The 15,093-nt window shown below is 36.1% G+C and overlaps 1 protein-coding gene across 5 annotated transcripts in view; it reads right to left on the bottom strand.

Annotated features, from left to right (window-relative positions):
* Positions 1–1,319: 1,319 nt before the first annotated feature.
* Positions 1,320–15,093, bottom strand: part of ARID1B (AT-rich interaction domain 1B) — a 403,965-nt gene continuing 390,191 nt past the window's right edge. For 3 of the 5 annotated variants that reach the window (XM_039358272.1, XM_039358275.1, XM_039358274.1), the window contains 5 exons: positions 12,150–12,266; positions 10,098–10,194; positions 7,253–8,045; positions 5,648–5,778; positions 1,320–4,462 (listed from right to left, as the gene is read on the bottom strand). In XM_039358272.1, the coding sequence (XP_039214206.1) occupies positions 2,735–4,462; positions 5,648–5,778; positions 7,253–8,045; positions 10,098–10,194; positions 12,150–12,266 (2,866 nt within the window). In that variant the 3' untranslated portion in view covers positions 1,320–2,734. The remainder of the gene's footprint in view (positions 4,463–5,647; positions 5,779–7,252; positions 8,046–10,097; positions 10,195–12,149; positions 12,267–15,093) is intronic. The other 2 variants (XM_039358273.1, XM_039358277.1) reach the window with 1 other exon arrangement.

Raw genomic sequence — 15,093 nt, 5'->3', positions numbered from 1 at the left:
TACACTTGCGCTAGACGGACCTCATCAAAAGATCTGCCTGCACTCTGATCTTGGGAGCAGGAGTTGTCCCATTCATTTGCATGAGGAGAATCGAAATTGAACATGCAAAAAAGAAAGTCTGTAAACATATTTTCTTCCATTAAAACAGGTGCAATAGCCATTATGGTGTTATGAGCAATGAACTCCCGTGATTAAAACATTCTGGATGCTTGCAGTATTGCTATAAACTTCCTAGCACTGCTTGAGAACACAATACCTGAAAGAATACCTCTTCTGCATAGTTCTACTCAAAGGCTACTCTCAGCTCCATTCTATCCTATTTATTTTTTCATGTTGAGGTGTGATGAGCACAGGTAATTCCTTGACTTACTACCATTCATTTCGCGACTGTTCAAAGTCACAACAGCACTGAAAAAAGTGACTTACGACTCGTCCTTGGATTTAACAACTGTTACAGCATTCCCATGGTCACGTGATCAAATTTCAGGCACTTGGCAACTGTTATGTATTTATGGCAGATGCAGCATCCCAGGGACATGTGATCACCATTTGTGACCTTTCCAGCTGGCTTCTGTCAACCAAAATCAATGGGGGAAGCTGGATTTGTTTAACAACCAGGTGATTCACTTAACAATTGTAGTGACTCGCTTAACAACCGTGGCAAGAACATCATAAAATCAGTCATGACTCACTTAACAATTCTGCTCAGCCACAGAAATTCTGGTAAGTTGAGAACTACCTGTAGTTGCTCATTAGTCTTGCTAGATAATTTCCTTTAGAGAAAAGTCTGTCAGGAAACCCTCCTCTTATTTTTTCAGCACTGGGGAAAGACTCTCTAATCTCTAATTCTCCCAGCCCTTCTGTTGCCAATGTGGTGTCCGTTTGATCTTTTTTAGTTTTTAGTTCTCTGCCATGTTTAGTCACTGTTTCGATTATTATTACATTTAATATTGTTGTTTTTACTGCACAGCCCTGAGAACCATTATTATTACTTGTATAAGTTAATAGAAATCTAAGATGCTAAATATAACTCAGGAAAGCTGAAGGATAAGCTAACTGAATCAAATTATGATTGCCAGTTTTACACAGTTTTATTCAAGCATATACCTTGAGTGCAGCAACTTTTGTAGACACAGTGAAAATTAGCAATCTCATCTTCTTCTGTGGTCCTCTTTATTATAAATAATGAGAGAAAAATGTAATGTTTTTCTTTGTTGCATTATCTGAACACCAGATGAACTCCAGGGTAAGCAGAAAAAACATAACCTTCACCATCACTGGCTGAAACAGTTGGATTTCATGAAAAAATGAGAACATTATTCAAAAACACCCATCACAGTGCTTAACAAGATTTAATGTACATTTATTCTTAACATGTGGAACATATAAATTTTATACTGAATAAATGATATTCATTAAGCCAGAGGAAAAGGAGGAATTTACATCAAGTTTTTTTGTATTTTTTAAACTACATTATTTTGAAATACAAATGTGTATTCTTTGCACTGAAAAATCTTTGAAGTTGTGTTTTCTTTTTTTCCCCATATATGTTTTTTTTTTGTAGACTGGTAACCATTTTCTTAAATCAATCCGTACGTAACCATTTCCACATCTTGATTTATAAAGTAAGTTGTGAGCAATTGCTCTCCCGAAATAGAGCATGACTTTATACATACAGAAACTTGTACATTACCCTCGTGGTGTTTTTCTTAGTTTTTGGAGTTATGGCCCAAAGAAAATAATAATAATAATATAATAATAATATAATAACAATAATAATAATAAAATTAAGTCTACCATCACTTTGTAGTTACCACATCATGAAAAAAATAAATCCTTGTACTTGTTTTATTTTATTTTTTTAAAAAAAGATGAGGGTGTGTTTAATGTACAACTTCTATATACAACACTGCCTTTAGGCAATAAAAATATTTAAAAAATGATTTAAAGGAATTGTGATGAACTGTCATTGTGGAAGGTCAAACAATAGATATTGATGTTGACAGTTCTGGTGAGGAAGCAATTTGTGTTGATCGTCTTCAGAGTTTTGTTTTTACTTTCTTAAAGAATTGGTTTTGCTCCTAGCATAGGGTAACCGTTCTCCTGCAGAGAGCCCAAGAAAATGTTGTGGGCAGATGAGAAACTGACCCCCTTTCCTTGATCATCCGCCACACCTACATCACTATCATTTTTCTATTGCACACGGCGCTTTGGGCAATGGCATTAAGGATGGTTGGAATTTCTGTTGTTCTTAAAAAATAAAAAGCACATTAACTCAGCATATTTTATCTCCACTTTTGCATTTGAGAGTGGCATGCCCCTTTCTCCCAACATCAAATCATATTTTGCTATATTCTGACACCCCACCCAATTCAGGGTTGCTTCCCCTCCCCCAAAAATATGATTCAAACATGGGAAAAACAAACAAACACTGACAAAGATAGCTATGAAAAAGAAACGTGATCTTTGAATGTACTAGAGACAGACTTTAGTTAAAAAAATAAAATAAAAAGATGTACTTATACACATAGACAACAAATATTAAATCCATAACTGTTCAAATTAATGTTTTGAAATTCCCAATTGGTAAATAGTGAATGGGGCAGAGGAGCAAAGATTCTTCTTTTTCTTCTTTTTTTCCCATTCTTCCTACACTGGATAAACAGGTACAGAAACCAGCCAGTTATATATGACCCTTTAATCTCCACTCACACATGCTTATTTCTCACTTGTGTCATAACTGCCCTATCTGAAAGAGTACATCACAGATGACAGATGCAACCATAGAGTTCAGGACAGCTGATATCGAGATATCCAGCAAGCGGCCCTCATGTAAAAGGAATTCGGAGCGGTTTTCCTCCACCCGAGCCATGGCCAACAAGGCCTTGGCTGCCCTGCACATCATGTCCACGCTAGGTGGCTCCAGAGGTGGAGGCTGCACGTGCATAAGGTTATGCTGGCTCTGCTGATACTGGGCCATGGTGACCCCGTCCTCCAGGAAGCTTATCAAGTTTCCAATGCTTCCCTTCTGCACAGCTATTGCCCTTGCTGCTAACGTGTCCCCTCGGGCGAGGTTTGATAAGAGCGCCATTGACATTTCTCGGCAGACAGGATTTTTGCGGTCCCCAACGTACCTAACCAAAGTAGCATACATTTTCTCCTGACGACTGAATGGGGGTGTGGCCAATATAAGGTCCACATTATTGTCTTGGATACTGAGTTTACACAGGGTTTCCAGTACAAGTCTCTGAGGCGAAAGGATTGAGTTGGGCCCCACAGTTGGAAAAGGATCTTGTGCCTCTGCTGAGGGGCACACCATCCAGTGCAGTAAGCCATCCAAAATTGGCAAACAGATGCTTTCTGTATAAGCAGATAAGTCTAGCTGCCCAGAAATGTTGGCTAGTGTGACCAATGTATTATCCCTCAAAACCTCAAGGCAGTCCCACCACCATTCATCCTTGCTGCAGGCCACCCCTTTGTCCACTTCTTCCTCTTTTTCATACGTCTGTGGTGTACGCTTTCTTTCTGGGTGCTCATGATGGAGAAGAATCAACTTTCCCAAGATTAACACCAAGCCTGGATGTTTGGACATTTCCACATCATTGCCAGGCACAAAAGATAAGCTGCGAACAATATTTGACACACAGATGCAACGCTTGGCCAAAGAATCTTGCCAGTGGATAATGGTGCATAGAGGAGTTTCATCTCGACTTTGTGGCTCATCTTCCAGCAGTTTGATATTTCGATGACTTTTCACTTGATGGATCCCAAATGGAAATTTACTACTATCTGTCTGAGAGTTAGCGTCGGGGTCTTCAGACAATGCTCCCGGACGAGCTGACAAGACATCATCAATAGTGGCTGATATGCTTTTGTCTTGTTGTTCCTCAGATTCTCCTTTGCCCTCTACATTCTTCTTTTTACCTGAGGAGACTGATAGAGATGGCCGCCTGCAAGGAGGAATCTCCATCTTACTCTCAAAGTGGGTCTGAATGTGTTCGGTTGTATCACCCCCGCCAAGTTGCCAATGAAGAAGTCCACTGTTGAATTCCTGAACATGGCCCAGCCTATCAGATCGGTCAACAACAAATAAGTTGTTTTTCTTTACAATTTTTATTGGCAACTTGTCAAACTTACTGGCTTGTTTTGGCCTCTCGCTTGGATCAAGAATGGCACCAGGTGGAGCAACAAGAGTGCTCTTTACTTCTTCTGTATTCTCATTTTCCTCTTCTTCCTCTTCTTCCTCCTCATCTTCCAGGTCATAAAAGTAATCGATACATTCATCGTTTTCTTCCTCTTTCCTGACATCCTCTGTTGCAGAGTGCACGTCCTCATTCAGAGATGAATTATGATCTTGCAGTTTTGATCCTGGATGTCCCACTTCATATTCCATAAGGATCCCAAAAATATCAATCAGGCATTTTCTAAAATATTCCACCAACAGCTCAAGAAAACCAGGTAACTGAGGAAACAAAGGGAGGAAAAACAGAAAAAAAAAATGGTAAAAGGGACATGTTAGTCCATTATAGAATTGTATAAGTAAGAAAGGAATACATCTTTAGATTACCCTTTACAAGATTCAGAATTGGTTAGTCCTTTCTTCCTATTTACATATAAAACAAATATTTTTAATACAAGTATTTTAAATACTTTTAATAAAGATGTTCAGTAAATACTTTTAATACAAGTGACTAATAATCTGTAGATTATAGAGCTCAGAGTACACCATAATTAAAAAAAGTTAACAATATGAATTCTTTAAAAGTTTACTTTTGAGTAGTATTTAGTCCATATGATTGTAAAAGTGAATTGAGTCTTGTTTTCAAGGAAATTTCCTTCCCTCTTAAAGCATGTAAACCAGTGTTTCTCAACCCCTGGCAACTTTATGATGTGTGAACTTCAACTCCCAAAATTCTCCAGCTAGCAATTATTAGCTGGAGAATTCTGGGAGTTGAAGTCCACATATCGTAAAGTTGCCAAGGTTGAGAAACACTGATGTAAACCATTACATATGATCCTGCAGCTACAATTATTTGTATAATGAGCCGTGGTGATACACTGGTTAGAATTCAGTATTGCAGGCTAACTCTGCTCACTGCCAGGAGTTCGATTCCTTCGATCCTGAAAGGCTCAAGGTTGACTCAGACTTCCATCCTTCTGAGGTCGATAAAATGAGGACCCAGATTTTGGGGGGCAATAGACTGACTCTGTAAACCGCTTAGAGAGTGCTGTAAAGCACTGTGAAGTGTTATATTAGTCTAAGTGCTATTGCTATAATTATATAATCATACAATTATTTGTATAATTCTTTGCCTTACCTTACTTTACTTTAGCAGTTAGAACAAGAAGACTCGTGGCTTTTACATTCACAGGTTGGTGTAATACATGGAGTTGAGCAAAAATCCAGTCCTGTGGCATGACGTGCACCCTTACCTCCCCATTACATTACATTACAGGAGAACAGGAAAATTTGCCATTTATTGAGCCACCCTGTATGTCTTCTGTGCTCTTTGGAGGACTTGCCCTACTTCTAAGGGGAGTTGGATGGCTCAGGCATTGGAAAGCATAGCAACAAGGCATATGGGCTTCCCCCTCCATTTACAGAAGGAATGGTGACATTGAGATGAAAAATAACCAACCAACCTACCTGCGAGAGATTGAAAGTAGCCACTGTACTGTCATCGTACAGAAGAATGTTAATAGTGTCTAATGCCCAAGTACTTTCTGCAAGAAGGCCTGATTTAAGAGACATCATCACTCGCCAGGCTTCCGGACTCACTGGAAACAAACAAACAAACAAAGCAAGAAAGCATTTATTAAGGAATCTGCAGCAGCATCGGAAGCCTGAAGACAGACATAATTGGCTTTTTTTAAAGAGCAGAAAGATGCTATACTTGCACGAGTTCCAAAGTATTTCCAAATAATTTCTGATGCCCTATTATATATTTGTATGAAAAGAGAAAGACTGTTGTGAAACTGAAGGGATGGCCCTCTCTAAAATCTAGGAAATTAACAGAGACAGTAAGGTTTTATCTCAGTTAATTTAGAAGTACATATGTACATGTGTCACACATGCTTTGTGGTCTGTTGTGATGAAATGCTCCGCTTTAATTTTGTAAAACTCAGTTAATATCCATATCCTTTAGAGTAGGACGGTGTAGAGAAAAAGCAGCTTTATAATGGAAGAGATTGACAGGGGACAGATCACCACTGCCATATGTTTATTAGTTTCTTCCTCTAAAAAAAAAAAATTAAGTTTGCTTTAGCACTCTTACAATGCTCACGTAAAGCATACATTTATAAAGTACCAAATTTAAAAAAACAAAACAAAACAAAACAAAAACTGCTAGGAAACTAATTCTCCTGGAGTTTCCTTTTAGGGAAGGAAAGCTACCAGTAGAAGGATAGTATTTACAGCTTGAGTGATATTCGAACATATCTGTAATAGTATCTTGTTGCATGTTACAGAGACATATTCTGTAAGATGCAACAAGATACTATTCATCAGCAACTTTAGAAAATGGGGCATATATTAGTGCAATAAGACTATCGTTGCTCTCTTTCAAAAAGATGACTGATCAGCATGTCCAGAATTTGTCAATATCATATCTCCTAGATCAATTTTCCAAGTTACATGCTGCTATACTGCTCCAAGACAAGCTTCCACAGCTTTTACATATATTTTAACTGTTTCCTTTTGTCAAGAGTTACTACTCCATTAACAACTTTACTCCTTGAAAGAGAGCTTTCAAGTGAAAACAATAACAGTGTTTATTGTTTAAGTTACTAGATATAACATGCACTGTATATGAATTCAGACTTTTGTTCTGAGATCATAAGCAATCACTAATTATAAACAATATAAACTACTATGAAAGTACACAATAAGAACAATATCATCTTAAAATAATACTGTATTGTACCTTTCGCAACATCAACTTTCATCTCTCTATTGAGGTAGCTTGCTTATTTTAAGGAGGAACAAAACATTGAAAGATTTGGAAGACTGTATCTAGTATAAGAGCTCTTATTTTGGTAACATAAAAGAAACCATTATACTTCCCTGAATATTGAGTATTTATTTGTATTTTATTGATTGATGATACATAAATCATTATTCCTCCCATGAAACAAATTTGCGCTCAGCTTCAATTTAATAAAACTAATTTCTTAAGCAAATTAATATAAATGCAAGCTCTACAAAATTAATGTAAAAAGTCTCTCCGTCTGTAAGGACAATAGGAAGACTTACCAATATCTTTTGAGGTAATCTTTCGCCTTGGTTTTAAAACTGGCTGGGATGCTTCTACCGAACCTGGAGGAAAAGTGACTTCCCGCCTAAGAGAGGGTGGTGGCTGTGTTGGAGGACCTGTGACCTGCGAGACTGGAAGAGTGGGCAAAACTTTAGGCATCTTCATAGAGGATAGGAAAGGAGATTTGCTGGGAGACATACGATTTTCATGAGAACGTGGGAAAGATGCAGGGCTAGGAGCTCGAGATATGTGGTTTGGCATTGATGGTGGTGTCTGATAGGAAGACTGAGGAGGTCGAGTAATAGGCTGCATGGAAGCAGAAGATGACATGTAAGAAGGCTGTCGCTGGTTGACATGAGAAGGCCACTGACTTTCATGGTTTATTCTCTGGTCAGGTACCATTATATCATCAGTACGATTCATCCCTGGATAAGGTGGGGCCTGTGCAGGGACCCCGGGGCCTTGCCTGTTCTGATATGGATAAGACATATCATTTCTTGTGGGCCATATATTTTGTTGAGGGCTTTCACTGGAAGCTGATGACTGCATAGGGCCAGCAATCATCTGTGGAGGTATTCCATGTTGTTGCATTTGTCCAGGACCTTGCATCCTCTCTCTGTTATAAGGATATGGATATTGTCCCTGGATGGGTCTCCTATCTGGTCCAGAGTAAGCACTGCTGTACTGGTTAAACAACTCCTGCTGTTGATTGCTGTATTGCATGTTAAACATATCTCCATCATGACGTTTTGCTGGAGGTCCATATATACCATCCATATGGCGTTTGTAATTCTGAAAAAATAGACACCAAATATTTACAGTAACATAAAATATTGGTGCATTGGTGTGGTAGAATAATTACAATATACTTACAATATTTTAAGTAGACATAATCATCTTTATTTTCCTTAGTGTTTGAAATACGTATAGTGACCTTTTAATTATTTGAATAAATATGCGTAAAGTGGTTGAAATTTTGTCCATAAGTAATACATAACATTTAAAATGAATAATGATTTTAATATCACACTGTATGAATATGACCGTAGGCATAAAATGAAGTACCAATTTCATTTTAGGAATTGTTTTGAGGTAAATACTACATCATAATTAAATGTCTTAATATTTCTTTTCCAAATATTAAGTTCTGGAATTGGGATCAGGAAGTTTGATAAAAATGTATTTATTAAGATGTTTTTAGATTTCTGTTTGATTCTGAATGCTGAATATTTTTTATAACTTTAAACTCATTATTCTGAGAATAAAAGAAAATATTTGTTCTTTCTTATATGAAAAAATACTATGGTATTGGAAAACATGTCCACATAAATGTATAATATGAATAAAAGTACTCTAGTTTGGGATAAAAAGTTTATTTAAGAAACCCTAAGATAAACCTAGAATCTTCTCTTTGATGCTCCTAGATCTTCATTAGTATCTTTTAAGGATAAAAAGTACTAAGGACAAATCTGTTTGGCACTGAGCATGATGCTTGATTGAGGTTTTATATGGAGATGTGTTAGTGGATTGATTTAAATGTTTTGAAAGTGACAGACATATAGAAGGAATATCTGAGTATGCTCACACACATACACATTTTCCTTGTGATGATCCTTATGTGGCCAAATGTTGCCAATAACATTATTTATTTATTTTAAAACATACACAACAATACAAATCCCCAACTAATATATAAGAAAATGCCAAAACTATAAACAAAACTAAGAACAGGAAAATATAACATGCAATAACAAATAAAAAAAATCAATTTGAAAAAATATGAACAATCCAGGTATATCATCTGTATAGTATATCAAACATTAAACACTATACGAATAGTTCATATTAGAAAGAAAAGAGCAAACTATCGTAAAATATCATGAAATCTGGTAATGTTCCCCTTTGGCAGACATTTCATGAAATGCTACCAACTGCACATCACAGGATATTAAAGAATCCTTCAGGTAGCAAAAATACTTTTTTAACAATAGAATAAAAATCCTAAAAGGAATGACAAAACTCTGAAAAAGAGCATACTTTATACACACAGTATACCAACAGTCTGTTAACAGAGGAAATGATGCTTGCTAGCTAAATAAAGCCCTGAAGAAATCCTCATTACAAAATTTTCTTGGGGGGTTCCACTTATTTTTAATTGCCAACAATTTACTTTGAAATGTTATTAGCAATGAATCAAACTAATCAATAAATAAAATTTGAATGCTGTGGAAGGCTATCTCAATACTAATTGCTCTATCCTATTATGGAGGACAGATGACAACTTCTGTAGATTCACTCAACTGTGTTCCCTTCTCCCTAGTTGAAGTATCCTTAGAAGTTTTAAAAAAGAAGGCAGAATTATTTTCCTTTCTGCTTTTATACAACAGTGAAACAATCTGGTTTCCCCATGTCTAGAGATTTTTAAGATGCTGGTCAGCCATTTCTTATGAGTGATTTAAATATTTTTTCTGAAAGCTGCAGAGAATTTGACTAACCAATCCTTGTAGTTCCTTCCAATTTTACAATTCTATGATCCTGCAATTTTTTTCCATCTAAATTTAGTGCCATCATTTAGTCATTACATATAGATCTATTTGGGATACATCCTATTAATTATCTATGCTTTCTTACTAATTTCTCAGTCAATAAAACAGAATAGTTTTAGTGAATGTTCTGTATCATTCATAACATTAGCCAATTGTTGTTCAGAAATGTTCCACATAAAAGGATACAAATATAAAATTCTTGTAAGGAGCAAACATCGTTGTACTTTTATTCTGCCAGCGCCAAAAGCTTAGATTTATAGAATGAATTTTTCAAAAAGAATACCATAAAACTGTTTACCTGCTGCTGTGGAAACATTCCTGATTGGTGTCCTCCATAGGGGGGCTGTCCAGAAGGAGGAGCTTGCATTGGATACTGCGGTCCATATGGTTCATGCCTGCAATGAAAAACATGAGCTGTACATTAATGCTTATGATTTCTAATGTGACTCAAAATATTGAAACTGCTTGTCCCATCAAAACAGTTTATATCCTTCATGAAGCCTGAAAATCTCCACCAGCATTCTCAGTTTTCGTTTCAAATGTCCTCCACCCAATGCAGTACAGTATATTTTAAATCATTTAAATTTTCGATTACACTTTCGATTACATTTTCAATTACACTTAATTCCACTCAATCTTATTCAGTACAAATATGGCAGAGTAATTCAGTGATCACTCTCTTAGAAACTTTATCTACTGTTTTATGGGGTAATAATGTACCAATTTTGTTTTTTTTTTTTTAAAAAAAGTGGTGTCTCTGTTCTCAGGATTGAACCTGCCTACTATCAGATCAAAACAACTAGTGGCCTGGATGCAGACACGTTTCACATTTCTTCTGATGACTTAGCAGGCTATGGTTCCATGTTCTTGAATATCACTTGGCGATGTCTGAATGAGCTTTAATACAAAAGCATCTGACTAAGGTACAGTAACTGAGAAGAAATACAACTGGCTGGCAGAAGCAGATTCCATACTTGATATTCAGAATGTTGGCAACCACATATGATTACCTAATTTTGCTAGAGTTACAGTTTAAAAATGATGTATGTATAAGTGAGTAATGCATGACCTAATACACATTCTAACATTAAAGTTTTTTTTAAAAAAAATTACAAATCTGATAGATAGTTGAACTGGAATACAAAGAAATAATGATATATAAAACAACAGTAACAATACTAAGATCACAAACATATCTAATAAAAGCAACCAAGAGCCACTCTTTTAAACTATTTAAATGAGCTTATTATGTATTGGACTCCAAACCTAGGAGGTTGAGGTGCAGCCTCAAACTTACCTGGGATTAGAGAAAAGCAAGCATCATCTAAATATATTTGATCCAAATAAATAAAACATTACTCATATTATGATAACAGCACAAATATCATGATCGGAAGTGTCACAAGTACAGCAGAAAAATACAGACAATGGGGCAAAGGAGAATGGAGAGTTTCCGTTGTATACATCAGTCTGTGTGTCACTCTTGAGACATATGCCCCAAAGACAAGGCATTTACCATGGGAGAAAAGAGACCGAATTCCCCAATTTCCTAAGCCATGCAGTTTCCTTGATTATTGCATTGTTGCATTAAATACACATATTGTTGATTTATAATACCTCTATAAAAATCTATATTGCCCCAGTGGTCTCAAATGAGAAATCTGCTGAAAGTGAAAATAATTGAAATTCAAGAACTTCAGTGATCTATTTTGTCACTAAAAATATAAGCTGTTTAAATTGTGTTAGATAAATAGATAACCCTTATTGTCATTTTTTTTTACTGTGGGCACATTGGTACACATTAAAAATGAAATTTTGTTGCAAAATTTAACCAAATTTTGTTAGTTAAATTAGGTTAGAGATAACTGTCGTGTTATAACTGTATAGCAATGTGTGAAATAAATTTACTTTAAGGTTTAAGAGAAAGTAACAGCCGGTATTTCAAGCACATGTTCAATTAATTTATGAAAAGACACCAACAAAGAAACATCTGAGACCCTCACTGTTTTACAAATGAATGTAAAGTAAAAGGCTGAGAAAAGTATTCTATGGTGAATAATGTGTAAAAATGCTGTAATCTCAAGTTCTCTACATGTTCCAAATGAATCCATCTCTAGAATCCAAACTTAAAAAAAAAAGCCAAGTAAAGCATAAAAACCATCTACCAAACACTGTAGCCATGCAAACATCATTATTCTCAAGGAGCTTATGCCAAAGTCTTGCAGAAAATCCGAGAGTATGACACACAATACAGCAATCCAGTGTAGCAAATTGCACCTCCTATCCAATAGCCCTTAAGATTTATGATTATCTATTAACACAGGTTTTTTAAACAGATTAAATTATTCACCTTTGTTGCCCAGGATAACAGTTAGGAGAGTACATGCTTGGGTCACTGTTTGAAGGCACCATGTTGCTTTGACCAGGTGCTCCCATACTGCCTTCAGGACCCAGCCCATGATCCGACCTAAAAATGACAAAGGAAACCTCACACTGTAAAAGCACTTATTCTCCAAGTCGGGTGAATTAAAATAAAATAAAAACCTTATGGAATAGCCAGTTTCAATACCAACATTTTCTTTGAGACTGAAAATGTTTTATAGGCCACTGCGGACATTTTGATGAATAAAATTTTAGAGACTAGCTCATGTGCTGTTGTTTGTAAATTTTGCCTGATGTATAAAGAACTATGCAATTGCAAGTTTCATATCTATTCATGAAACTTACTTAGGATTCTATGTAATTAATAGCTAAAAAGTAATTGTAGAGAGTAAAGAGGATGACCTTGATATTTATTTTATTTATTTGTTAAATTTATTTGCCACCTATCGCTCCATGGAGCCACCCAGAGTAGCTTATTTACAGAAATAAAACACAATTAAAATGATAAAAAATAACAATAGTAAAGGAATAAAACAATAAAAATAAACAATGGAAGTGCAACAATATGAAATTAAAAAGATGAGTGGAGGGGGAGAAGGAAGCTGAAGCAGGAGATGGGGTCAGCTAGTTAGTCCAGCAGCCACCTCCAATGATGTATTTCCTCTACTGGATATCCAAGCATCATTACAAGGTGACAAAAAGTAGAACATATTTTAAGTCCAGAATGTCCAGATAGTATTCGGAAGCAGGTCAGACAAACAGTTCTATAATTCACTGAACTATAAAAAAGAGGAGGAGATACAAAACAATCAATTTGCAAAGTTCTTTTATTATAGACAATCTCAATGAGCTTTCCTGTGGAACTGACTTCTTGGTTTGGTCTACCTAATAGTGTTGACCTCAATCTTGCAAGTCCATGTTGTTACTTCCTTCTTGAATTAGGAAGCTGCTTCTGAATATTATGCACTTTACTCTTTATCACTGATAGAAGTGAAAGAAAGGTCTTCAAAATTTAATATTGAAAGAGAAACTTAAAATTGAATTTGCTGCAGTGGAAATTTTCTGAGTAGAGAAGCTATGGTGAGAAAGAGGAAAGGTTAACAAAGAAAGGATGTAAAGGAAATATGTAGGCAAAAATAGCTGGGTCTTAAGAATGGGAAAAGGAAGAAGAAAACATCTGTAATAGAAGATAACTAGCAAAACAGGAAAGAATCTATTTTTTAAGAAGTCATAAAAACGGGGGCCAGAACTCAGGCAACTGAGCATGCGCAATTAATTGATTAATATTAACCTGACACACCTTGCATAAATTATCTCCTAATTTTAATATACATGTGATGTATGATTTGGTATGTAGCAGGAAATATGTAGGAGGCGGTCGGAAAGAGTGTAACCTCATAGTACCTCAGCCAATGGGGAAAAAGGAGAGATGTGGTGGCCGGGACAAGGGATGTATAAAGAAGGAAATATTTTGGCTTAAAACTTTAGAGAAAACCAAGCTTTGATAGCTTCTCTCCCCGTTTATTGCAATAAACGAAACAAAAGGCCTTCACTCTGTGTTGGCTGGTTATTGGTCAGGTGAGCTTGCCTCTGGTCACGAAGGAAAGTAGCTAGGAGCACATAACATCACCTTGGCAACGGACCTTGGGTATCTCCCTTAATATCATTGCTCTTACTCTTTATAGTCATTCTCTTTCTTAAATAATGTGATTATTTTTTTTCCAAAAATAAAAATATTAATGCATCATAATCCTTAGAGGCTACATTTACATGATGAATTAAACCATTTTGAAATGGATTCATTTTAGCAATTTTTGGTTTAAAAATCCACTGGCATTTCTAATATTCTGTTTCAAAAGATGTTTTCTGGGATCAGTGATGGAAACTGATTTGAATTCATTATCTTTTTAGGAAAGTAGTATGACATAAAGCCTCCTCTATTATTTTAGCAAAGTTTATTGCTTAATATACATCTGCAATTGTCTTTTTCTTGCTGTCAATTTTCTTAGTAGCAGTTTTCAAAAGTTATCCATAAAGAAGGAGGTACTTCAACAAATGAGTCAAAATTACAATATATTGCTGCTTTTCTGGCAGATAAATAATGCTAAACCAGAAAGTTCACATTGCCAGGCTGCAGAAAAAAGATACATTCTGCATGGATGTTTTTTTTTTTTTTCAGAATACTGAAACATGGCAAGAAGTTTACATTTACTAGCATAGCACTAATTTTCATGCAGGTTGAATGTGGTATTATTTTGAAGAGAACAACAACAAAAAAAGGTTTTGCTACTTTATGTATTTTATCATGTTTCTACAGCCATTGTTCGCCACCCCCTCCCCTATTTTAAGGGGGACAATTTGCTTTTCCAAAGAAGGATCTCCCCTCTACTGAATTCCAGCCAATTAGCAACCTCTCTCTTTTCTTCTCTCTTGCTATGGTCTTATGACTAGGAGTGTGTGGTGGCCTAGCGGTTAAGGCACTGGGCTTGTCAACCGGAAGACACAAATACAATTCAAAAACATGCAAGTGCAAGTAGACAAATAGTTACCATTTTGGTTGGATGGTAACAGTGTTCCGTGAGTGTCTTGGCAGTGTCTTTGAGAACACTGGCTTCCTCGGCTAGGGAACAGAGATGAGTACTGCCCCTTCAGTGTCAGACATGACTGGGTAGGGGAAACCTTGACTTTTTTATAGTCTTATGATGCGAGCACAGAACTAAGCTCTCCCACTAGCTTATCTTTGAATTGGATGTGGGTAGGGATGGGAAGGAATATATCTCCGTTACCTCTCAGAGATATCAAATTTTGTCCTTCTACATTAGTGAGTGTATTGCTTGCCTGCATACCAGAGGATGCAATGAGAATGAGGATATGCTTCCAAATGGAAGTACTGTTACAAAAAAGGTTTATAT

Source organism: Crotalus tigris, unplaced genomic scaffold (genome assembly GCF_016545835.1).
Source record: "Crotalus tigris isolate CLP2741 ecotype Arizona unplaced genomic scaffold, ASM1654583v1 scf7180000019007.31208882:3723066, whole genome shotgun sequence".
Taxonomy (NCBI): Eukaryota; Metazoa; Chordata; class Lepidosauria; order Squamata; family Viperidae; genus Crotalus; species Crotalus tigris.
Note: the sequence above shows the minus strand (reverse complement) of the source record. Positions and strands in the feature narration are given on the sequence as shown.